The sequence below is a fragment of the Sphaerodactylus townsendi genome, linkage group LG05, assembly GCF_021028975.2.
Source record: "Sphaerodactylus townsendi isolate TG3544 linkage group LG05, MPM_Stown_v2.3, whole genome shotgun sequence".
NCBI classification, from domain to species: domain Eukaryota; kingdom Metazoa; phylum Chordata; class Lepidosauria; order Squamata; family Sphaerodactylidae; genus Sphaerodactylus; species Sphaerodactylus townsendi.
In genome coordinates, this window is record NC_059429.1 from 24,405,952 (window position 1) to 24,432,866 (window position 26,915).

Consider the following 26,915-nt stretch of genomic DNA (forward strand, 5'->3'; position numbering starts at 1 on the left):
TGCTTGGATCCAGATGGGGATACCATACAAAAGGTGCTGGGCCACCATAGCGTTAAACACCTTCAATGCTGCTGGTATGAATCTACCATATAAATCTACCATATAAATTGTCATGTCCCCAGGTGGGGAACCAATATAATGTCTGACTTTTTGTTCTTTACATTGTGCATCTTATGGCACTTTATAGTTATTTTTTATGGTTCGACAAATACCAGCACCTTTGTGCAAATTCTATTTTTTTTTTGCAATAGTGTTTATTTTATTTATTCATTTAATTAAATTTAATACCCTGCCCTTTAGCCAGACAAGTGAGTCATTTGTCAGAAATAGACTATTTCTGAAACAGTGGCACCTTTGTGGTTATAGGCAAAAGGGGAAACAAGGAAGTATTTTAAGAGGAACAGATCTATACTTCCCGAAACTTCACAGAAAACAACAATCCTTGACTATGGGTTGGATCTTGCACAAAATCTCCACTGATAGAAAGAGATTTCATCAGCAGAGGATTTCTTCCCTTCCCTCCCTAGAACAGCATGAGAGAGGAGCTGGAAATTTGCTGTGGCAGGTGGGAAAAAACAAACCATCCCTCCTTCCCATCGGTGGCATTTTTTTGCTGGATCAAAACCCTCTGTTTTAAGGAGATATAAAAGCCCAGAGTATGGACTAAGAGATGGTTATCTAAAGTCAACTTAGGTACTAAGAAGCAGGTTGCCAATTAAAAATTTAATGAAATGGCCGCCACACTGCGCTCCATCTACAAAAGTAACTGGCTTTTAAGACCAAATACATACTATTTTGCTCTCCAAAGGATCAGACAGATAATAAAAAAAGTGCTGGCGTATTTCCTAATCTCTGAGTTAAATATTGCTATCTTTCATATACAAAACTTACCTGCTCAAGTATGACTATGAACCGAGAGGCAGGTGGAAGATCATAGGCCAGTGTAACGTAAGCTGGGCCCAGTCCAAGTCCAATTGTCTGGAAGAGCATGAAGAGCATTCCAAAGAAGAGCGAAAGGATTGTCTTGTGGGAGGAATTATGGTAGCTTTGGGCCCACTTGCAGAAGAGACCATAGGGTATGGCCAGTGTGGATAAGATCATCCACAGACAGGTAGGAGCAACAACAGAAAACTTGCCAAAAGCGTAGACCAAGAGATCAAATTCAAGCACCAACCTTAAATAATTTTTTGGGGGGAAAAAAGTGTTAAAATGATGCTTATTCACTTACTTAAAATAGATTTTTTAGACTAAGGATAGCATGCAAGTCTGTTGCAGGAAAACAACTTTTTTTAAAAAAAACCAAGGCTGAATGTAACAGATGTCACTGAAAGCTGTGCTGATATGGTTGTTTCACAGATTCACTTAAGAAAAAAAACCTTTCACACACATTATGCAGATGCATGCGTCAGAGATTAAGGATTGACTGAAGTTCCCTATTCAAATAGAACAGGGGTCTGCCACCTGTGGCTCTCCAGATGTTCATAGACTAAAATTCCCATCAGTCCCTGCCAGCATGTAGAAAGATAATATCTTCTTACCTTCCTTCATCAAGAAAGTCTACCACAAAGGTGCTAAGAATGAAGAGGATGAGGAAGGCAATAAATATGTGGTAGATTGTTCGGATGTGCTCCACTTCGAACAGATCACTGTTGAAAATGATCAAGGAAATAAAATGCACATTAGGACTATTGAATACTTTCACAGTTGGATTCAACTGGTTGTTGTGGGCTTCTGGGCTGTGACACACTTCTCTCTGTGATACACCTCTGAAGATGCCAGCCACAGATGCAGGTGAAACGTTAGGAACAAGATCTACCAGACCACGTCCACACAGCCCAGAAAACCCACAACAACCAGTACATTAGGACCTTTGTGGGGAGACAAAATGGCAGAGGGGCCATGGCTCAGTGGACTGTACTTTTCTAAATGCACTTCACAAGTTCTTCAGACCTTGTTTCTCAGATCTGGTGCCCAATTTGCACTAAAGAAAGAAAGCTATGGAAGCAAACTGACTCTTTCCAACCATTTTTGGAATTTGGAAATGTAATACAGATCGTAAGCCAAGGAGCTTTGGAGAGAAATGTGTAGTATAATATTCTAAGAAGAACTATACCTGTCTATTGACATAAATGGATTTAGAAGGGAGAAGCTCTGGTCAGCATGGCACAGTTGGTGTACAAAATATAAAATTCAACATGCAAGGATCACACTCCTCTCACACACAAGCTCCGCAGAAATGAGCAAGTGCTTACGCAAAAATTGTTGTTGTACAGCTCTCATTTATTTCAATGGGAACTTCAGAGTAGATTGAATCCCATGGGCCAGATCAGACTGTCTTCTTCTTTGCCTGTGCTTTCTATGTAGAAAGCCCAAATTAATCAACAACAGAGCAACAGGTTTGAAAACCTTTCGTTCCAAGCCTAATTGGAGCCTGATAGGCAGACCTGCATTTGCGCCACGCTTCATATATCCACGATAATTAGCTGAACAAGGTCTTCCACTGAAGCAAGTTCAGTATCCAACAATCTTATCTTCCATCAAAAGAACATTTTTATGCTCCTCTGAACCTTGAGAGTGAAATCTCTAAGGACGTGACCCTGAAACATTATACACATGTATCTCAAAAGCAGAGGGAAAACAAACATTTCAGTATCAGTGCAAATAAGGAAGACAGAACACTTGTCCACTACAATTCAAATGTTGGGAATGTAGAGAAAAGATCTTTTTAAGAAGAAAGGCTGAAACTAGGACAAGCATAGCTATAGTGAGGACAGGCAACTGCCAGCCTGATGGCAAAGTGACACCAATGTAATATTATCTGTTTCCCACCAACAGAGATCACTGCCAGCATTATGGCAAGTATGACACAAGGCAATCCACAGTTTCACTTGTAAGGAAAAGAAAAAGTAAAATCAGAGATTCCACACTTTAACTGTTATTTCTTTTTATGCCGTGTACGCAAAAATACTCAGTACATGTGCTGCTCGAAGCTACATTGTTACATGATGCTAATTGTATCACAGAAACTGACTACTCCTGAAGGCGTTGAGTTGGTCAGCAAAAAATTTCTCCAACCAGCTTCTGGAGAACAGAGCAGCCTCTGATCATGCAGACATTAATCAGACCGGAACTACAGCCTGGAAGCACAGTGACTATTGGTTAGGGCAGCATTTCCCAACTGGTGGGTCGTCACCCAGCATCAGGTCACAAAGGCAAAATGCTGAGTCACCTAATGTCTGGGGCTGACCACCGCACCCCTGTCCTTGCTCAGAGGGCACCACCGACCTGGAGCAAGACCAGCCAGGATGATACAGCAGCTTTGGGGCTCCGCCCCAGCCAGCCAACCACCTAGAAAGGGGCTGGGGACGGAGCCGTAGCTCGCAGCTGACACTGGTGCCGCAAGAAGGTGGGGGCGGAAGCGGCACCCCGGGGAGCCTCCTTGACATTGCCACATGCAGATAAGGTGCAGGGTTGGGCTCGCCCCTGCTGAGCCAGCACGGGCAGATGTATGGCGGGGCGGGGCCTTGATTTTAGTGGGTCACTACAATTTTTAGTGGGTCACGGAGGAGAGGTATTAAAATAACCAGGCCATGGGGAAAAACAGTTTGGGAAACGCTGGATTAGAGTATCCATCACTACTGATGATATAAAAAGGAACTCATTCTACAGTTCAGAAAACTCACGCATGAACCTGCCTCATCATACCCCTGGCCTAGCAAAGTCAATCTGATCTTTTTAATAAGAGATGTTAGGGATTGATCCTGGGATCATCTACATCACAGGTGTCAAACTCGCAGCCCTCCAGATGTTATGGACTACAGTTCCCATCATCCCCTGCCAGCATCATGCTGGCAGGGGATGATGGGAACCGTAGTCCATAACATCTGGAGGGCCGCGAGTTTGACACCTGTGATCTACATGCAAAGCAGATGTTCTGCCACCGATCCAGAAGGGCCACCAGTCACATCATATTCTCTAGCACTGTAGACCACAATAATGTTTTAGTACATCCACCTGAGGGCTCCTTATAAGGTCACTTTAAATTCAGCAAAAGTATGAATGCAAATTATACATCCGTTAACATACTCACTCCAAGAGAGATCTCCGAACAACAAAGACTTTCCCATGTTCTGAAGGCGACCTCAAGCCTCTGTGGAAAGAAAGCCAAACGTTCAGCGCTTATTCAAAAGGAAGTAAAAAGAAAAGAAGCCTGCCAAAGTTCAGCCGAGGACTGACATACTTGTTTTTGCGACCATCTTTCTCTGAACCCATGCTTGGGAAGGCCGATGGCGATGACTCGAGCAGCGCTAATTTTGAAACCAAGCCATCTACAAGTTCCGTAAAATGGTTGTCAATCCCCTTCATGAAAGCCGGCTTCAAATGCTAGAAAAATTGGGGGAAAGAGATGGAAGAAAGAGAACACAACAGATGGTTTACATCCACAAGAGGAATGCCTCTAGCACATTATAACAGCACACACTTAGATCTCATAGGGAAGTGACCTATATCTCCGACTACTTATCAGCCCCTTCCAGCATGTCCAATTGGCCATGATGGCAGGGGCTGATGGGAATTGTAGTCCATAACATCTGGAGTGCCAAAGGTTCGCCACCACTGCCCTAGATACACACACACACACAATCACACACACACACACACACAAAGAAGCCTGATATACTGAATCAGACTTGTTCATCAAGATCAGTATTGTCTTCCCAGGCTGGGGGCAGCTCTCCAGGGCCTCAGGCAGAGAGGTCTTTCACCGGCTACTAGATCAGGGGTCTGCAACCTGTGGCTCTCCAGATGTTCATGGACTACAATTCCCATCAGCCTCTGCCAGCATGGCCATGTAGTCCATGAACATCTGGAGAGCCACAGGTTGCAGACCCTTGTACTAGATCCTTTGATGTAGAGATGCAGGGGATTGAAACTAAGACTTTACACATGCAAAATCAGGGGCTTTTCTGCATGAAAAATCAGAGGTTAATTCCCCATGCACCCCTCTATACAGCGCAGTGCAAGTTGTGTGCTATAACTGCCAGCAAGTCTAAAGGGTGGGAAGAGGATTTTAAAATGGAGCAAAAGCAAACAGTCAAATTGACAAAAGTCTTCACGAAGACTGTAATCAACACAGTTCTCATTTTAGTAATCACTGTATTAAGGGCACAGCTTATTTGAGAGTTGGTTTATTTTTAAACATAAAGACTACAACAGGTATAGTTCCACTACGACAAGCATAAAACAAATAATTAAAAAGTCACTAAACTACATCCCTAAATAATATAAATAGAATGTAGTACAACAAGTGACAGTAAATTTAATGCCTACATAGACATACAGACAATGACACTATTCGCAAAATTCATGCAAGTAAATAATATAAGTAGAAACTATGTTCAATTGCAAATACAGTTCAATAAGAACATAATTCCTATTAGCCCCCTGATTTCTGCCCGTTTTATGAAGTACTTTCATATCTATTTCCTCAGTATGTTCACTGGAGTCTTGCCTGCATTTCTAAATGTTCACCACCCTATTAATTGATGTACAAAAGATCACATGTATACACAATTTTTCACCTGATAGGTAGTAAATTGTTTATATTCCAAGCAAAAGTTCACAGACGTATGACACTCTTTTGAAAAGAACTGTTTAGGGTATCATCTGTTTTTAAATTGACATATAAGTTTTATTCTGCCAATGGCAATCATGGAATCTGTGAATTCCTTTTTAATTGACTATTTGGGAGGCCTTTCACTGAATATCTGAGAGTTCATTCATCCATCTAGTTCAACAGAGGGCTTTTCCGTGGCAGGAGGAGGGTTTGTTTTGTCTTTTTGCCTCCCTGTGCCTCCGGAAAGCCCTCCTAGCAGCCCTAGGTCTCTAAACTGGGATATAAATTCACTGTCACATGTTGCGCTATGTTCTATCAATATTGTAGAGAGATGTAGTCAAGGTACAGGGTTTTTTAAATGTGCTTATTTCTAAACATGACAATTTGTTTCATTTTAATGAAGTAAATGCCAGTCCTGACCTTAATAATCTTAATAACTTCAGGCAAAGTTCAATATAAAGGTAGGGAGTGGAAAACGCTTTCTAAAATCCTCTCATTTTAGCTTGTGCCCCCCTGCCCCCATGCTCAGCTCAGGTAATTATGTATGCTCAAAGGGTCTTTGAAAACAAATAAACCTTGACAAACCGTGTTTGTTTTTTAAGCAACAAATAATTTGAATAATTCTCATAATTTCCTATTTTGGAATTAAGATCACACAGAGTGGCCTGATAACTTGCTTATCAATCAAAACTTGGTTTTGACAGTGGGCTTTTCCAATAACAGCTCCCATATTTACGGAACAATAATCCTAGACAGGAATACCTGGCCCCCCTCACTTTCAATCTTTAGGAGGCAGATGAGTAAGACTTTATTTAGAGCTCCCTTTCGTCAACTATTCCTGAACTGTTATTTTTAAATCTTGATTTTTATGCTTTAATGTGCTTTATGTGTTTTCTCTACACTGTAAGCGTACATAGGACAAGGCAAGAAGAAAGGTAGATAATATATATATTTACAAAAATCAACAAAACAAATAAAAACAGATGTTTTAAAAATTAAGTAATCTCCAAAACAGGACTGTGTACCTAAGGAAATCCATGTTTAAAATATTTACCACTTAAATTGTCCACACGTTTTAAAAAAATGATAGCACTCGCTGTTTCAGTGACATAGCACAATGCCAAGGCAGAAAATCCGAAAAGAGGATCTGATTGCTACACCAACAGGAACTGTGAAGGCTAATGTTTAACTTTCTTTCTTGTTATTGTTGTCTCTTGCAGCTATACAGAGACCAGACAGACGAGACCGGGACTGCGAGTGTTCAAGCTGCCCTATTCCCCTTGTTATGACCACAGAATGTATTTTTCTGAAGTTGACAAGGATGCCTGATTAGCCATTACAAATTGTTCCACAAATAAAAGCAAAACCGTGTCAAAACATCAGGAGAAAAAGAATCAAACCCAGAGCATGAAGGAGAAAACAGAGGCTTTCTTCTGTTCAGAACATTCAGGTGCTAAATGAATAAAGAAATCAGGCAGTCACAGTTGCAGCAACGCTGTTTCGCCAGCAGATTTGGCAAGAGATACTCTAGGCGGGCCCTCTTTTGATATTGTAAAACATTTCCACACGCTGAAGAATGTTCCCTGAAATGGACATGATGTACTTTTGTAGTAGATCATTCCTTGCCTCCGGAGCTGAATCTCAGCAACAACGTTTCACTGCCTCAGTGTTTCTCAAAGATACTCCCTTTAGGGAATCCTTTCTACACTAAATTACCTGCCATATAATTTCTATGAAGCATCAAGATCAAGCATCAAGGAACATGGCCTAAGGTGCAGAGTCAGTGTTACCTTTTGTCAGTCATCAACCATATTTTGGCTTGGGCCGTCTTTTTTTGATTATTTAAACAATAAAACTTAACATGCACATTTGTCAGCAATCAACCCTTTAATCATATTTTGGCTTAGGCATATTGTGACTTAGGCTAACCAAACTCCAGTAGGTTTGGTCTCGGAAATCCCTGATAGACAAAATGGAAATAGAACTATTCTCAGAATTACTAGATAGTTCATGGGATTCACAACCCCATCAGCCAATTGGCCAAGCCAACAAGGGCTAGTGGGAAGTGTAGTCCATGAACATCTGAAGTGTCAGAGTTGGACATCCCTGGTGCAAGTTGTTATTTCTTTGTATTGTAAACATTGTAGTTATATCTGAATGATTTATTTTGGTGAATGATTAGAGAAACATTTCTGTATGTACATTACATTATAAAGATTTGAAAATCATCGTTGTCTTGGGACAAGTGAATTAGCCTTTTGGTTGTAAAAGTGGACTGACTGTACCTAAACTAAGTTCATATCAGTGACCCAAAGGGTATACTGCAAAATGACACGCTGAAATTAAATATAAAGGGCACCTTCAGATTCTTCTAGAGATTCCTTGCTGGTTGATAGGAGCTAAAATTCAAACAGGTTTACCTCCACTTCTGCCAGGAGTTGCATCCTTCTTGTTATCACATGGTCAACATCAACCCTCCCTGAGAGAAAAACAAATCGTTACTGAAATATTCTGCACTGTAAACCAGATGTAAGAAGTTTGCAAGTATTGAAACAATGTGGGGGAGAGGCTATTTTAATTTGCACATTTATAATCAAACAACAAATAAGCTCAAAACCTAACATACCTTTTCAGCTGCTACGTGAACTGTAGGGCATCAATGGTCTAAAACCCCTCATACAACCAGGGCCGCCAAAGTGGTGCAGTATCAAGGGGGCGTGGGTGGGGCATGTGTGCCCCAGCCACAGTTCTCCCTCACTGCGGCCCTGGGCTGGCAGCTCCAGCCTGGAAAGTTCCTGGAGATTTGATAGCAACGTCTGTGGATGGGAGAATCTGAGGGAAGGTTTCACTTGGAATCTGTGACATATGTAGTCTCAGTTCTGAAGCTCCCAGTTCCTTCAAGGGAGATACTCTTAGTAGTCTGGAGAGCAGCTGCAAATTTGGGAGTATTCCAGGTCTCACCTGGAGGTTGGTAATCCTGGTATCACCCAATGGCATCCCCCACAAGCAAACTTCTACAGCAGTGATTTTCAACCAGGGTTCCATGGTACCCTGGGGTACCGTGAACATGTCCCAGGGGTACCGTGGCAATGCTAACTCCCCCCCCCCTCACTTTCTTTGTGGGAAGTTCCCTGCCAGCCCAGTAAGGACATGGAGAGCTGGTTCGTGGGCAGGGCCTGCCATTAGGTCAGTATTACTTCCCCTCACTTCAGTTCTTCCTTTCACCCTGGGAGGGGAAGGTGGGGGGTAGTACAAGCAGGGGCACTGGGAGGGGAAGGTGGGGGGGATGGCAGGGGTACCGTGAGATATGAAGAGTGAGGTCAAGGGTACCATGACATCGAAAAGGTTGGTAAACACTGTTCTACAGTCATAAATTGAAGTTAGCATTTCATACCAATTTTTTAAAAATTGCCTCTCATTCCGCCTTTTTCCTCATGTAAATATTATACACACATTAGATGGGATGGGTTGTGTGTGAATAGGAAGGTCAGGAAAATTCCTGGAGGTTTTGAGAGTGGGGTCTGGAAAGGCAGGAGTTGGGGAGGTGAGAGATTTCAGCAGGGTATAATGTCATAAAATCCACCTTCCATAGCAGCCATTTTTTTTACAAGGAAACGGATCTCTGTTGTAGGGTTGTCAGGTCTCTCCGGGGCACTGAAGGGGGATCGGGGGAATAGGGGTTCCAGATCCAAGTTGGGAAACTCCTGGAGGATTAGGGCTGGGCTTGGGGAGGTCAGGGACGTCAGTGGGATACAGTGCCATAAAGTCCACCCTCTGAGGCATTCATTTTCTCCAGGGGAATTGATTTCTGCAGTTTGGGCATCAGCCGCATTGAGAACTAACTCTGATGCAATACCATAAAGCATATTAACATTTTCAATTCAATCGTGCGGGAAAACAAATGCCGTACAAAAGAAAATCACATTTTAAACTCTTATAAAGACGTTAAAAACAAATAAAGCTTGTTTCAACTGTATGGCAGAGTGGGGCCATGTAGAAAAATCTCCGCATTCTTAAAACACAACCACATCTCAAAACAGAAACACACACCCCCATACACTGTAATATAATTTTAAGATGAACTATACAGAAATTCTGTACATTTTACAGAATGGGTGAACCTTCCAGAAAATTATCTCACTAGAACTTCTCTCAGGTTTCCAGAAAACTCTCTTGCCAGCATGCTTCAAAAAAATTATATTCAATCATCTTCTTCAGTTCCGATGAATAGAATAGAATAGAATAGAATAGAATAGAATAGAATAGAATAGAATAGAATAGAATAGAATCTTTATTGGCCAAGTGTGATTGGACACACAAGGAATTTGTCTCCGGTGCATATGCTCTCAGTGTACATAAAAGAAAATACATTTGTCAAGAATCATAAGGTACAGCACTTAATGATTGTCATATAGGTCTAGTAAGCAATCAGGAAACAATCAATAGTAATAAAAACATAAAATGTAAAATCATAAAATAAAATGAAATAAAATGATAGTTCTGAATGCGCATACTATGAATTTACAAAGGGAGAGACAAAATTTCAAGTACCACAACAGCACACCTGTGTTTATAAAACTTAGAACAATGGAGGTGAGTTCCACAAGTGATGCAGTTATACCTAGAAGTACTTGAAATTAGTGCCAAAGCCACTCCCCTGCTCCAAGATACCTACCTGCACTAGAAGCAAATTGTTGCAGTCAACCTGGTTATGGCCTTGGTCCATATGTAATGCTACAAATACTTTTAACCACTTGGCTTCAGTCTCTCTTGATTTTGAAGATAACAAGATCCATTTATCATAACATGGGTGGGGGTGGGGAACTGCTAAATTCCAACTGCTCCTACAGTTTAGTCACAAGACCTTGGATGTCACAACAAGAACAAGCAATAAACCAGTGCCTAGATTTTGGGTGGGCCAAGGTCACCGGTACTGTCTGGACAGTTCTGAAGCAGACCCGGAAGGCAGTCACATATCCGTTGACCTTCTCCATTGCTGTTGATTCAGGATATCAGTAAAACTAAGGCCCTTTCTGCACACGCAAAATAATGCGTTTTCAAACCACTTTCACAACTGTTTGCAAGTGGATTTTACCATTCCGCACAGCTTCAAAGAGCATTGAAAGCAGTTTGAAAGTGCATTATTTTGCATGTGCGGAATGAGCCTAAGTAAAGCTGCATTAGTATTCTTCCTCTGTGTGTGTTTCTTAAGGGTTTGAACTGAGAGTTGTAGGGACACTTCAGCAATATTATTATATTCAACCAACTTTTCAAGTAAAGTTTTCTTTACATTTACAGATACTAGAAGAAGGCGACTTGCTCACTCCCCGCCCCCTTGGAACTACCATTTACAACTAAGTTGTATTTAGTTTTGATTCAAGACAAGACACTGGACCTAAAGCTCTGAGCTCAAATTTCACTTTTTCCAAGATGCCCCATACTGTGGTGCAATGACATTTTGTGAAAATGGCAAGGCCCAATACTGCTGAGGTAAAATCTGAAAATGGCAATAATATTTGACCAGACATAGTGGGACACAAACTCTATTCAAAGCTATTTTCTCTCTCTCTTTCTACAACTTATCAGTAACCACCTCACTGGTGCTATATGCAGAGAGACTTTTCCACATAAAACAAACTATTAAATGGCCTTCCGTGTTTGCTGTCTGTGCAATGAAACATGGGGCTTTATCATCATGACATCATTCTGTCATTGTGTTACCAGAAATGTAGCTTTTTACCACAAATATTAGGATGACATATACAAATCCCAGCAGAACAGGAGTTCTGGGTTGCCAAGCAACTTTGCTGCTGTCAAGACTTAGTTGGGAAAAAAGTTATATTTAACTTAGTCTTAAGTAATACCCATTTTAACCATAATTCATTTGCTTCACATTTGCCAGTGCAGTGGCAGAGGCGAACCGAGGTTTAGCAAAGAAGTGTCAGAGATTAATTGGTCAGCTGGTAACTGAAGATAATAAAACAGTTACTAATTTTTTAAAAACAAAGAAATAGTGTTCAGGAGTTCAGCAAGCGAGAAACTACTGAAGGTTTAAGCAGCGTTAGGATGAAAGTATTACACAGAGATGCTGTTTGCCTCAAGTGAAGAGACTGCTCCCTTTTACAGATACTATGATGAAGAATTTTCTCTTTCCCTCACTTTGGTTCGGATTCCTGTTGAACTTTTCTCACCAACAGCCATGTCCAGATTTTCAGTTAAGAGATCAGATGTGATCTAGCAATCATTTAACTAAAGCTGCAATAGAATTGAAACATTATCAGTTTGTAACCCCATATGAAAGGAATTGAACACTACATTTTCTAGTCATCAAAGCCCCTTTATGGGACTGTCTTCCCACACACTGGGAGCCAGGCAATTACACAGTCCTTCTTATATCAGAAAGTGGCAAAGCATATATTTTCAGCTTTGGTATGCATGATGCAAAAAAGCCAGTGTTCCAAGGATGATAACATGGTCTCCTTCAGATAAAAAGATCACTGCAACTTTTGGGAAGATTGCTGTAGCATGTTCTCCCTGAATGTGTAATCAAATGTAACATTAGAACAGGGTAGATGTTTCTAATCAAGGCCATTCTTGGGAAGACTCCTCTTCTGAATTATTAGGTAAGGTTCAACTATTTCTTCTGAGATCAGACTCTTTCCTCCACAAGGGAAAATCCTAATAACAATCACTGCTCTTTGATTATTTTTTCCCATAAAGGAGCCTATTATATATTAATTTCTGTGGCAATGTTAAATCACAAGAGCTACATTAATCTGAAAAAAAAATCACATCAAGAAAGATGCTGGCTCTGACTAATACAGTTAAAGGTTCACTAGGAAATTAATCACTAAACCAAAACATGAAGTATGAAAAGTCATCCTTTATTTTATTACGCAAGCTGTGACTTACAAGCAAACCCATGACCTTCACATTATACTCATCAGCACATGATAAGCGAAGGACTCTCTGAACTAAGCCACTAAAAGCTTGTAGCTTAAACTTAAAAGTTGAAACTGGCTTATGCGGAAACTTTGTTCACCCAGAAGAGATACCATTAAGGGCAAGATAGGGATTTTATGTAGACAAATAATTGAATTAAATCGCCATCAGCTATTTGTTATGGAATGTTTTAATTATCAACTACTTGAATTATTGTTATGGCTAATGATTTATGTAAGTTAGCTGCCCTGAGTCTGGCTTAAGCCAGGGAGGGCAAGATATCAAACAAACAAACAAATAAATAAAGTACAGCTTATGGCACCTCAAAACCAACTGCTGAAAAGCGGATAGGTCAAGATAAAAAGACAGTATGCTATAACAGACAGAGATAATGCTCTGGATCCTAGCACTTGTGCTACCCAAGCAACAGAATTACCCAAGCCACTACAGCTTGGGAAATTTCTGAAGATTTGGGGACAGTGCCTGAGGAAGGTGGCCTTAGCTGGTGGTTAACTTTGTATTCAGATGTTATAATAATTTCCTTATTCCTGCCAGCATGGCCAACTGGCCATGCTGGCACGGGCTGATGGGAATTGTAGTCCATAACATCTGGAGTGCCAAAGGTTCGCCACCACTGATCTAGGGAATGGGGGTGGGGGAGTTCAGAGGGGATGTTATTTCATTCTGGGACTCCCATTTCTCCTAGAGTTGATGGTATATTGCCCTCAGAAGTGGTAATTCCCTCAGAAGTGGTAATTCCCTCCAGTTAAACAGATCTCTGTACTCTGAAAATCAGTTCTCATTCCAGGATAACTTGATGTTTGTGGAATCTACATGTAACTGCTCTGTGCATATATGTGAATTGGGAAGGCGAATCGCCGACAAAAAAAGTTGCAGACTGAAAAAAACATAATATATATTGGACAAGCAAGGATTTAGGTGCCAGGCAGCCATTTACGTAAACGGGCCGCTAACTAGCATGGTGCTGAAAAGACAGGAAGTTTCTCTTCCGCCTTCTGCCATCTGGGGCTAGTAGGGACATGTTTTTTACTCCCCTTTTTTCGCCTCTCTGAAAGATTTCTCAGTTAGCTCTCACAATCTAACTGTACTTTCACATGAAACTGGCTAATGCTGAATCAGACTGCTGGTCCATCAAAGTCAATATTGTGTAATTAGACAGAAGTAGCTGAAGGAAATAAAAGAAAATGGGACACCTGTTTGCACCTTGTAAAACAGTTTGTAAAATTCCGGAAATCTTGGACTTATCCAAAGTAACCACCAGTTTCAGCGGCAGTACATCTGTGGGAAATCTGAGGCAGGTTCTCGGTTTCCAAACTGCCTTGAAAGAGAAAACTCTGATCGCTTCTATATTGAGCCGTACACCTACAGGTAATAAGGGATTGTGACGCTCCAATGACCAGGAGCTTGCATATAGATAAAGAGGTATGAGTGATTAACTTTTCTTCCCAATTATAGCAAGAAGAGAAATGCTCCAGCTTCATAGCTCCACCTCCCTGGAAACAAGGGAGAACGTGAACTCAAATGTGTGTGTGTTTTTTTTTTCCTTTTATTTAATTGTGCCACAACAAAACAAATCTATAAGCAGCGTGTGTTACATTCTTGGTGCATAATAGACAACCTTAAGGCTTAAGCAGTTCCTGCATGATATATTGTCGGTTGGCTTTCACGTTAGAAATATTGTGTTGTATTTGGAGTTGTATGGTTTAGTAGCATTGCCAGATTCCGTGGCTGGCATCTTCCTCTGAAGATGCCAGCCACAGATGCAGGCGAAACGTCAGGAGAGAATGCTGCTAGAACACGGCCATACAGCCCAGAAACCACACAGCACCCAAGTTCCTATGATATTTTGTTTTCATTTGCTCGTTTTAAAATTTTCATTTCTTACATTCATCCCACATGGTTTGCTTGAGACAATAATAAATTAATTAAATTGGATGTTGCACTGAAGGCGCGCTTGGCCCTATGAAACTGCGCAGCTCATGGCGCTAATCCCTCGGAGGTACAGATTTTTTAAAAATTGATTTAGAAATTAGAATGAAACACGGAAAAACGTGGAATTTGAAGGTATGTCTGGCTCTATGAGATAGCCACTCGTGGCGCTAAACACTGCAGAAATGAGAATGTAAAAAGGTTTACTTGAAAAGAAATGGATAGTGACCAGAATGGAAAAATTCAAATTTTTAAAACTTTGCTTTTTCTCAACAGCAAATAACTGATTTAAAAAGGGAAATGTCACTGTTTTAAAACTATTTTGCCATTTGTTTTTGTCTTATTTTTGGCTAGAGTTTTTCTTAACGATACACAATTCTGCACACCCCTGCTCTTCAAGCCTGACTCTCACTCTGTCCATGCACACAGGAACAGTACGTTCCAATTGGATGGTGCAGACTAAGCCTTTTATGCTTTGTTTCAAGTCTCCTTCCCCCTCTTTTTTGTGTTTTGAGGAAGGAGAACTCATTCCTTTTGCCAATAGCCCCTTTTTAGTTTATAAAGTGCAGTGGGAATTCTCTTTGGATCTGTTTTTCTCATGACTAAATGGTACTGTATTTTCTAAAAGTCTTCCTATTCTTGTCTTCCCTTCCAAATGCATTGTTTAATTTTGTTTAAATTACTATATGTTGTTTTTCCGTATTATTGTTTGATATTAATATATTCATAACCCACAATGCCTTGTCAGCTAGACCCCAAGGGGTCTCACTTTCCATTGTGCTGTCTTACTAGTTTGCACTAACAGAGTGAGAACCTGAAGCTGCTCAGCTCCCCATGCTGCCTTTTCCTGCCATGCCTTCAGCTTTGGCTGCGCTGATCTATCCACTAATGCTGTCAGTGTTATGCCCTATGCAGACTGCCTTGCCTACAAATCCCATTAGCCCTTGCCAACTCTCTTGCGACCCTGGGCAGCCTCTCCACTCAGTCCTCAGCTTGCTTTCCCCAAAGTGCACCTCGCTCCTCAAGTTGCCTTTCAGCTCTGCAAAAACTTCTCAGACTACATTTGAAAAAGGGGGGGGGGGGGGCTTCAGAGATTGGAACACAATTGTAAATGGACTTGTGGGAGGGAGAGGTGGCATTTGCCATGAAGATCCTCAGTGGGCGGAGACTCCGCGTTCAAACTTTGGAATATAACTTTTGCTGTGATGTATTATTCCTGATGCCATATCCCTGCCTGCATTTGTAATGTTAATTGCATATGAAGTTCTCAATGGTTGTAAATTTGAGTTTTTTGCCTTCATTTATTGTTATTAGACAGTGCTATTATTTTTAGAGTTGCCAGCCACATCCAAGGAATTAGGAAAAGGTTGCAGTCAGTGGAATGGTTTTTGTATATCTGCATTTATTGTCAAAGCAGTTTTTTGTTTCTTTGATGAACTACACAAAGTTTTAATTGTGTTTTAATCTATGATGCCTTATGCATTGTGCTTCCAACACAGAAGTTATCTTTAAGCTTCTGAAATGTGTTTTTAGGCTGTAGTTTATGTTTAGGTTATGCCGGCATTATCTCAACTATGATTTTAACATCTTTAAATAAGATGAAAAGGGTTTTAACTTAGAATCTACTGCCAGCTTATGAAATATGATTTTAAACTATAACTTTTGCTTATGCCTGTATTATCCTGCAGTAATGTTAATGGACTCATTGTTCTCATTGATTATCCTTTGTACTGTTAGCAAATGAACTGAGATTTGGAGATTTAAATGTCACAGATAATGCTTTTTCATTTAGTTCCCAGTGTTGCTTTTTCTGACAAGTTCTTTTATATTATTATAACCAGGGGTTCAAAAACATTTGTGAAATGTAGGACCTAATGAAAATCGGAAGGTGATGTGAAAGCATAAATATATTTTTGGAATAACACATGCTTATATGTTGAAATTGTGGAAATAGGATTCCCAAGTTATATTCCAGGAAGGAATGACATTTTTATGGCGGCTTTGAAGCCATCTGAAGAACTTCTAACCATCAGAATTCTTTGGAGAGTTGCCCCATGTTCCTCTCAAGCCGGGAACTCAGGAAGCATGTGTAATGTGCTGCAACCATCCAGAAGATGCTGATCACCTCTTCATATAGTAATGTTATTCAGGAACAAGCAATAAAGGAACATAAGACCTACAACAGTCATTAGCAGCAATTCCTGTAGCCAGCTTATCCAGAGAACTGAGAAAACCTGGGTGGGAACTACTCCATAGCCTAGGGCCCAGCAACTAATACAAAATATGACTCATGTTTACATATTTACACATGGTTTTCAATATCATTCTAAGCACTATCCCAAGAACAAATGCCAAAACCATCCAATACCTTTTCATTAGGACCAACCAAAACCACAAAGAACAGTTTGCAAGCTTTTGAGCTCGCTTGAATTCTTTATCAGGTCTGATACACATTCAGCGTGATGAAGAGTTCTAGTGAACTCAAAAGCTTTGTGTGATTTTGGTTGGTCTTTTAGGTGGATTCTACTTTGGTCTGATATGCCTGCCCTGCAACTTCTTTCCTGAGCTGTGGAGGCGCCTGGATTGCCTCCAAAGTCAGCGTGACCTCAGAGACAACACCTACAAAATTGGGCTGGTTGCCAAATGTGATGAGGGAGGGGGTCTGATTTGCAAGAGGGATTCTTCAGATCAAAATGCATGCCCTCATTCTTTCTCCACCCACAAAAAAAGAATCAACACAGTGCACTTGTCACATCAACAGGGGAAAGTGAAGCACGGAGGTTCACAAAGGAAGAGACTGAAGGACCAAGGGTTTCCTTCTCTAGTTCTCTACTGCAAATGCCTCCCACACCCTTCTGCAATTTGGAAGTGGCAACTGGGGCTGTCAGCTTTGTGTGTGGCTGGTGGTGTGTAGTTCTACCCTCCAACTGTAGCCCTAGACATACTTAAATTTAGAAGAAACATTCATACACTGGCTGAATCCAACCCGAAAATGTACAACTAGATTTATAAGGGCTGGAGCCCCGGCTTAGTGGTAGAGCATCGGCTCTGAATGCAGAAAGTCCCAGGTCAACCCGCAATATCTCCAGTTAAAAAGATTATGTAGTACAGAGGTGGCCAACCTATGGTGAGCCAGCTGTTCATGGACTACAATTCCCATCAGCCCAATTGGCCACGCTGGCAGGGGCTGATGGGAATTGTAGTCCATGAACAGCTGGCGCACCATAGGTTGCCCACCTCTAATGTAGTGGGTAATATGAAAGTTCTCCTTTGCTCAAGACCATGGAAAGAGATGCTGCCGATCAGAGCAAGCAATACTGACCTTGATAAAGAGACAGTCTGATTCAGTACGGGGGAGCTTCATAAGTTCAAGTTATAAAATGAATACAACCCCTCCCAGCACTGGCTAAATCCTGTTCTGAAAAACTACATGTCACACATACCATATTATATGCAGGAACTCTTGCTTCTACGTTGTTAGAGACTGAGTCAGCAGGGGACGCCTGCTTTCAGAGGTATAGTAGGCAGTACTGTTCATACAGGGTCTGTTCTACTTACAAGGAAGTAAACATTTATTGGGGTGCTGTGTGGTTTCCGGGCTGTACGGCCGTGTTCTAGCAGCCATACAGCCTGGAAATCACACAGCACCCCAGTGATTCCGGCTGTGAAAGCCATCAACAACACATTAAACATTTATTCCTTAACCAGAACTTTAATGATCCAAACCAGGTATGCATGGAAGACTGGTCATAACGGCCTTAGTGAGAAATGTTTACCTATACCTGCCTCTTAGGCACCAGATGCTTATGGTTGTTGTGCCAAACAATAGTCAATCATTCATAAAACATGGGACTCACATTTGCAACACTATAGAATGACCGAGAGTAACCTCCTCTGGGAACTACAACCACCATTCAGGCACAAGTCTACAAGAAAAAGATCCCCCCCCCCCCGCCCCAGCCTCTTCAGGGTAAATTAGTCACCCAGCTAAAATCCAGCACTATTTGAGGCAAGAGCAAAAGGCATCTTCAAGGCCTTACCAGGAAACAGACACACCCACTTGCTTTAGCCTTCGCAAGACACTAGGTCAGCTAAAATCAGAGAGAGAAAGAGAGAACCATGTTTTTGTTTTGGAATGTTCAGTCACAAACAGATTTAACTTGACTAATGGATCAACTGACTCAGATTTTCCTTTAACCCTAATCTGATGAACTGGGCTTGATTCCTCACTCCTCCACATGAAGCTTGCTGGGTGATCTTGGGCTACTCACAGTTCTCTCAGAATTCTCTCCTCACCTATCTCACAAAGTGTCTGTTGTGGGGAGGGGAAGGGAAGGGAAAGAGTTTGTAAGCTACTTTGAAGACTCCTTATGGCAGAGAAAAGTGGGGTATAAAAACCAAGTCTTCTTCTTTTGCTACTACATGACACTTGTAATGAAAAATCTCACCATTGCTGGATTTTGGGAATGACCAGTTTCCCTCAAGCCTTCTTGACACACCGTCCTTCTCTTCTGCGATGCCATATGCAGATCGGCGACTCCTTACAGAGATATTGTCTTCACCCACCATGTTGACAGATGCAGCACTGCAAGGTGTGGGGTGAGAAGGACAGACGGACAAACAAACAACCCTTTAGCTTGCAAAATTAACATCCATGCAGTTCATTGATCTTCAGAACAGCACGTGCTGCATGCTGCATGCAAGGCAGTGAGGAACATTCTAAGAACTTAAAAAAAAAGATGGCAAGTTTCCAACTCTCAATGGTTGCCAGGAAATTTTAAAGATATAGCTTTAAATGGTTCCCTTTGCTGCAAGGTGTGAAAACACCATCTTTACAGCAATTAAAGTGTGGGGATTTTGGGTTCTGAACAACTCTTTTCCCACTAAATTGTAATTGGCTGACAGGGTAACTTAGATACAAACTTTAAAACAAAAAACATGGTTTAGAACTAGATTGACACTAATTTCTTATAAAACTGGGAGAGGGTGTTAAAGCATAGTAGAACATCAAAAGTGTGTGCAGAGCCCCTCTCTCCTCCTGCCCCCCATCACTTCCCTCCCAAAGGGGCACTCTGAAGCGGACAAGAGAAACATTGAGGGGAAGAATAAGTGGAGGGAACCACTGGCAGGAGAAAAGTTCACAGCTGTCCTTTAATTTTTTCCACACACACGCTTCATAAAAAGTCTGTGACAACAGAATTTTGACACACAATTTAACAATGCCTAGGCCTCACCTTTTTTTCTTTCTTTTGTGTACAGTAGCCCCCCACCAAAGCTACCTCAGATTCTGTCATGCCACCATGCAGCAATTCAGCTGTTACAGCAATTTTGGGGAAGGTTTTTGTTGCCATATTTTTTCCTGGGTCAGACTGCTCCCACTGCTACACGTTCTGGACCATCAGAAACAGAAAGCTGTAAAACACCTACCTAATTACGTCCCTGCAGAAGGACCAGTCAAGGAAACCAGAAGTTGAAAGGTGTCTCATCACCTGGCTAAGGCCACCTAAATATTGTATCCCAATCTCAGATGTGTGCCTTGCCTAGGAACTGTGTTTCAGCTGTCACTAGACCATATAAAAGTATTATCTGTGACAACAGATCTGTTTTGCATATTCACATAAAGAACCATTTGAGGTTTCTATCCCACCTAAAGTTATTTCAAATGTTATATCCTGCCTCTTCTCCAAAACAGAGCCCAAGGCAGCCTGAAACCCATCATTAAAAACAATAAAAGCACTAATTAAAACTGCAAAATTATAATACATCCAACAATGACAACTTCAACTTGGATGCCACTGAAGAAACTTGCAACTAAAACAGCTTTGATATATTGTCAAAGGCTTTCATGGCTGGAATTAACTGGCTGTTGTGGGTTTTCCAGGATGTGTGGCTGGGTAAATTTTGCTCCTAACGTTTCACCTGCATCTATGGTTGGCATCTTCAGAGGCATGTCACAGTGAGACATGACATGCCTCTGAAGATCGAACAAATGCCACTGCGTCACAACACGGGACCGGCAGTCATAGACTGTATAAAAGCCCCAACACAACTGATTCTAAAAGCACCTTCAAGTAAGTCTCACATACAGATAAGGAGGCATTCATAAGAACTGATCAGCACTTTTACAATTGCTTCCCTAATCTTTATAGGGATAGCTTCCTGTTATATTCCGGGTTCTAAAATCTTCAAAGATTTGTGGGTGAGTAGTATTTTCAATGTAGGTCAGTGAGTCATATATAAACTTTTTCTTATAACAATCAAGTTGGACTTCTTTTGGCTCTGCAAAGCTTTCTCTTGCTGCAAAAATGTCAATTTATAATGTCCCGAAGAACAACTTTATATATTATTCACTAATCTGCACTGAAAATGCCATGGACTTATGAGAATTGAAGACTGTTGTGAGCCACTTGAGATTCCGAGCAGTCACAAGCTCACCGTGCCCCTAAGTCCCAGTCCTACCTACATAAATCTATATATGTGCTTAGGCATATATGCCTATCTTGATAATTACACAGGCACAAATCATTGACACCTATAATTAAATCATTGCAAAACTGTGGCTCAATAGGAGAGATCCACCATATGTGCCACTCACATAATTATATATGCTGCATCTATGGAATTAGACATATGTAGTACAGGGTAGCTCCACGTACTAGCAGCCCTCACAATATTGGGATCACTTCACTGGTGGGATTCAGCAGGTTTGCACCACTTCGGCAGAATCAGTTGTTAAAATGATGCCTGTGTACAAACAGTTGTTAAATTATTTGAACCCCACCACCAGAACCGGTTGTTAAATTATTTGAACCCCACCACTGGATCACTTGTAAAAGGAGTCTTGAAATATGGCCTCGCCACCCTGTTATTTTGCTAGCAAACAAGAGAACCACCAATCATGAGCTCAAATTCCAGTTGGGGTATTCTGTGGTAACAGAAGAAGTAGGAAAAGGCTGTGCCCAGATGCAACCAGAAGCTCTAAAGTTTCAACGCCATTGACATCCCATCTTGCTTGTATCTTTGCTCTGTGTCCCAAAACCAGAACGTTTAATAGGGCTGGTTCTTTGATGTGATACGAACAACACACATGGGTATGCAGACAGACTTGTAAAAATTCTGGACTAATTAGTAGTTTTGTGAACTAGTTTACAAGACTGGAGCACATAACAACTCAGGCCTCACCCCTCTTGCTGTTAGAAAGTTTTCTCTCACAATAAAGACACAAGTCAAAGCATTTTATAGAGGCTTACAGTAACTTCATTCAAAACAAACCCAGCTCACGTTAAGCTTAGATGTGCAAGAACCTTGGATGTCACCTGGTTTGTACACATACCTTCCACTCCCTCCCTTCTTATGTGGAGGGAGAATCCTAATTTATCATACACTCCAGTTACCTGTGATATATGAATGCAGGGGGCCGATAAATAGACTTTCCCACCACATAAGATATTCAGGAAAAGGAGAGAACTTAGGAAAATCCTGTTGGTTTTCAGCACAGGATAGCAGCAGCTAAGTTCCTCATAGGCCAGGGATTTCCAGCCTTTTCAAGCCAGTGGACATGTTTGGAATTCTGATATAGTGAGGTGGGCACAGCCACAAAATGGCTTCCACAAAATGGCTGCCAGAGAAGGTACAGCCAGGCTAATTTTCAGCCAAACAGTAAAGCTCCTTGTGTTGTGGTGGCTGCCGCAGCAAAAACAGTGTGTTTAAAAACCTGTCCAGACAATCAAATCTACATGGCCAACTGGATGTTTTGCTGGGTAAAAGCCTCACCTGGCCCTGCTGATTTTCTGAAAACACCTGAAAAATACCAGGAAATTTGCCATTGGACTCCAAGGCACACATGGGAACTACATTGGGGATCCTTGAACTAGCCTGACTTTCCCCCTCTACTTTCTGCAGATAATTAATCTGGGCAAAGCAAAGGCAGAAGACAATGGGTTCTTGGGTCTTATTCTGAGGCTCACAGCATGTGAAAACTGTTTTGCTAGACCTGTCTCAAATAAAGGTGTTAGTAAGGTCAATTGAGGTGCAGCAAGCAAGAAAATGTATGCCTATGCATCAGAATATAGTCCTGAACGATTATGAGAATTATCATTCATTTTCACTCGCTGACTTTGTCAAAACTGTTATTTTGTGCATTATTGAACATGGTACTTTGATACAAGACCATTTATAGTTCACTGTATTTTTACTTTCATTTTTTTTCTTGAACACTAAGCTTTATTTACTAACTACAGAGATGACAATGGCTGTTGCAGCCATTTACATCCATATGCAGACAGGCATGAAATTGTATTTTTACTTTCAAATGGATGGGGGAGCAGGGCTAGTTAGAAACTAGCATCCGCCAAACAAAGAGGGTCCTTGCATGCCCATACATGGAGGAACTACTCTTGCCGCTCCCACCCGTGAAAACTCCCTGCACATAAAAACAGGTTTTTTGCAAGATTTGTTTGTTTTCTGTTTAATACAAATTATAATCTCTCACCTATTTTCTAAAGTTGTACACTGCATTCTGCCACCTCAGTCTGCGATGCATGTAGACCAGAACTTAGATTTCTCCTACCCCATCCCCCACACTAGAACAGGGTTTAGTCCAGGTTTAGAATTTGATTTATTTGAGCATTTTCAGGCTACTTTTTTCTCCAATTTATGGAATCCAAAGCAGCTTATATGCTGGGGATCCGTCCCAAAACCCCAGTCTCAAAATTCTGTCTCTGTGAAAAGATGTTAATAGGATTATATATTCTCTCCCCCTTCAAGCTTTAAGGGCATGATCCACTCTACCATCACCTCATTCTGTGGCATTATTAATTAAGTCTAACTCCAGTAAATCTGCACACTGTGGTATTCATATGTTGCAGGTGAAGTGGAGTTACTTTTCAGCTAAAATGCTTTCACCATGCAAGACGAATGGAAAAAGAAGAAGAAAGGAATGGAAAAGGAAGAAGAAAGCATAACAACAAGCCATGTTCATGCTTTTTCAGGCTGAAGGAATCTTCTATGAATATATTTTGATGTGTCTTTTATGCATACAAACCAGGTGACATCCAGCAGAGGCCAATTTGCTGGTGGTCCCTGGCCCCTCAATGATGCGGCTGGCCTCCACCCGGGCCAGGGCCTTTATAGCCCTGGCCCCTGCCTTCCAGGGAACGCTTCTTCCTCCAAAGCCAGTCCGGCCCCAGCGGGACCCGGGCTGTTCTGCGAGGCCTGTAAGACCGAAGCTGTTCCACCCCGCCTGTGGCGCCTGTCGCTGATTGCCCCCTTCCCCCCTTTTTTGTAACATCAGTAGACCCTGCCGTCCCCTCCCTCTTTTTCTTAAGGGGCTTAGGTTGCGGGACGCCATCTATTGTGCTCTGCAATTAGAATGCTGTGTTTTAATGGGGTTTAGTTTTAAATTGTACAGAGCCATATTTACTTTCTTTCTGGTTGTTTGTTGATTTTATCCTGTGCTCTGTCTGTATATTTTGTGTCCACCACCCTGACCCCTTCGGGGGGCCGGGGCGGTATACAAATGCAATAAATAAAATAAATAAAATAAATATATTTTAAAGAAAGAACTTTCAGCTTTTATGGTGATTCTGGAAAGTGCCATCAGGTTGCAACCAACTTATGGCAACCCTTTAGGGTTTTCAAGGCAAGAGATGCTCAGAGGGGTTTGCCGTTGCCTTCCTCTGCATAGCAACCCTGAACTTCCTTAGTTGTCTTTCATCCAAATGCTAACCAGAGCTAACCCTATTTAGCTACAGAGATTTGACAAGATCAGGCTAACCCGGACCATCTGGGATTTTACAGTTGTAAACAAAACCATTTCACAATCCATGTTGGCTTTTCATTTTATTAATTCTTTGCTCTTTAAAAGCTCTTTTAAGATTATCACAAATGCATTACTGCATGTATTCAAGCAGGAATTTTACTGATATGATTGATGATTCAGCTTTTATCATTTTTCTGTAAGGATTCAATATATCCCACCTACATGGGTCTTAGCTGTTTCACTGAAGATCTGCAAATAGTATCAGGAATGTTATATTATACTACTAGAAGACTATAGTCTTCTACTACTATTGAACTTTCTTGGACTTTCTTCCTGGCAGTTTTATTATCACCAGTAGCAGCAACAATACCTATTCTTAGCCGACATTCCCAGCTCTGTTTCTGAATTATAATTTCCCTTTTAAAACGCTGAAAGGAGAACGTGTACTCAATTACTAACCAAATACAGCCCACATCACTGAGATCAGAATCAAGTTTGCCTGATGTAGAACAAAGCAAAAGCCAGAAAACTAGCAAGCAACTTCTTTAAAATAAGACTGCTGATCAACTGTGCAAAGGCTACTTGTTTTAAAATGGAAAACCAACATCTCCAAAGGGAAAGAAGACAGGCTGCCTTACACTCAGGAAAGTTCCCATACTTGTAATGCAAACAGACCAGATCTTTGATCCATTTTCACACCACTACGTTGCCTTTTTCTTCAGGTTTCCTGCTGGCTACAAGGCAGAGCTCTCTCCTGGTATGAAACTTCCTCTTTCTTTTAGCAAACTTACTCCAGCTGTTCACCTACAGTCCTTACTTTGTTCTCATCAGTAATCACTCACAGTCCTTTCACAAGATAGTTTTCAGGAACTTAAGGGGACACCATCAATTTAGGATGGAATAATGGGCCAAATGGAGCAGGGTCGTGGTTAAGACCAGCAGACTTCAATCTGATGAACCGGGTTCACGTCCCTGCACACGAGCCCTGCTGTCTCTTGCCAGAAAACCTTACAGGGTCTCCATAAGTCAGCTGTGACTTGATGACACACACACATATAATGACCCATGCACATGTTCTTTTGCTCACCAGACTTCCTCAAGGCAGTAACAGTTCTATTTATTAGCCTGACACTATTATAGGAATATTTGGCACTTATTCTGCAACACTCTTATTCCAAAATGGTTACTAGCCAGCATGGTATAGTGGTTGACATGTTGGGCTAGGATCTGCAAGATCCAGGTTCAAATTCCACACTTTGTCATGGGAGCTCGCTGGATAGCCTGGGACCAGTCACACACACTCAGTTTAGCCTAGCTCAAAGGATTGTGGCTAAGAGGATAAAATGAAGGAGGGAAAGAACATGGCTCCACTGGGTCCCAATTGAGAAAAAAAATAAAGATAAAATGAAACGATAAAAGACACATTCAAAATGAAAGTGAAAAATCATGATTAATCCCTTAAAGAACATTTAGCACATGAAACTAGATGATTCTGAAGTTTATTTAGGTCATTTACATCCTGCCTGTCTCCTCAATGCAGGGCCCAAAGTTTAACGTTATTCTCTTCTCCTCCATTTTATTCTAACAATCACCCTGTGAGGTAGGGTAGGCTTAGAGCAGTGGTTCTCAACCTTCCTAATGCCGTGACCCTTTAATACAGTTCCTCATGTTGTGGTGACCCCCGACCCTAACATTTGTCCATTTTACAGATGGAGAACACTGATGCAGAGAGGCAACCCCTGTGAAAGGGTCGTTCAACCCCCAAAGGGGTCCCGACCCCCGGGTTGAGAACCACTGGCTTAGAGTGTGAGTAACCCATGACAGAGTGGGGATTCAAACCTAGATCTCCCAGCTCATAGTCTGGCACTATCCACTGAACCACACCAGCTATTCTCTTCACTGGAAAGAAGGAATCAAATACTAAGCTTCCTATTCCCAAGTTGCCGTCAAATTTTCCACACACTCTCCTCAACCATGATGTCTATAATTGTTCTTGATGACTGAAAGTGTTCTAGAGGAATTGGATGTGGCTCACCCCCAATTTCATCAGGAACATTCTTCTTGGGGTTACACAAATGTGATGCAATATGCAGCAATACATTTCCTTATATGAGTGAAACTGCCTTCTATCTTTCGTAGTTGGAGTATCTAGGCCAGGGGTAGGGAACCTGCGGCTCGAGAGCCGCATGTCGCCCCTCTCTGCTCCACTTGCACTGTGGCTCCACTCTGTCGAGCCGCCCGGCCCCCATCCTTGCCCACTCTGCAGGCAGCAGGACGAGCACACCAACTGCCCACGGTCGGCTGGGCCACGCTGCGGGCTTCCCCTCTCGCCCGCCCCATTGGAGCGGGGAGGGCGCTTTCCCAGCGGCTGGCAAGGCCGAGCCGCTGGCTTCATCCTTGCCCGCCCTGCAGGCAGGAGGGGGGGCGCATCCATGCGCTTCTCAGAATGAGGGGAGTAAAAGGTTAAAAAAAAACCTATATATATAGTGTTATCTTTATTTTAAATGTCAAAAATTATTTGCGGCTCCAAGTGTTTTCTTTTCCCGTGGAAAACGGGTCCAAATGGCTCTTTGAGTGTTAAAGGTTCCCTACCCCTGATCTAGGCCTAATACTAAATCTCACTGGATTTACTTCTCTAGATCATACAGG

General features: G+C 41.7%; 1 protein-coding gene across 2 annotated transcripts in view; it reads right to left on the reverse strand.

The window, feature by feature from the left end:
• SOAT1 (sterol O-acyltransferase 1) overlaps positions 1 to 26,915 on the reverse strand; it is a 52,796-nt gene that overhangs the window by 17,883 nt on the left and 7,998 nt on the right. For both annotated transcript variants that reach the window (XM_048497056.1, XM_048497057.1), the window contains exons 2-8: positions 19,741 to 19,793; positions 18,955 to 19,091; positions 8,035 to 8,093; positions 4,241 to 4,383; positions 4,091 to 4,150; positions 1,539 to 1,646; positions 892 to 1,174 (exon numbers count right to left, since the gene is read on the reverse strand). In XM_048497056.1, coding sequence (XP_048353013.1) covers positions 892 to 1,174; positions 1,539 to 1,646; positions 4,091 to 4,150; positions 4,241 to 4,383; positions 8,035 to 8,093; positions 18,955 to 19,075 — 774 coding nt within the window. In that variant the 5' untranslated portion in view covers positions 19,076 to 19,091; positions 19,741 to 19,793. The remainder of the gene's footprint in view (positions 1 to 891; positions 1,175 to 1,538; positions 1,647 to 4,090; positions 4,151 to 4,240; positions 4,384 to 8,034; positions 8,094 to 18,954; positions 19,092 to 19,740; positions 19,794 to 26,915) is intronic.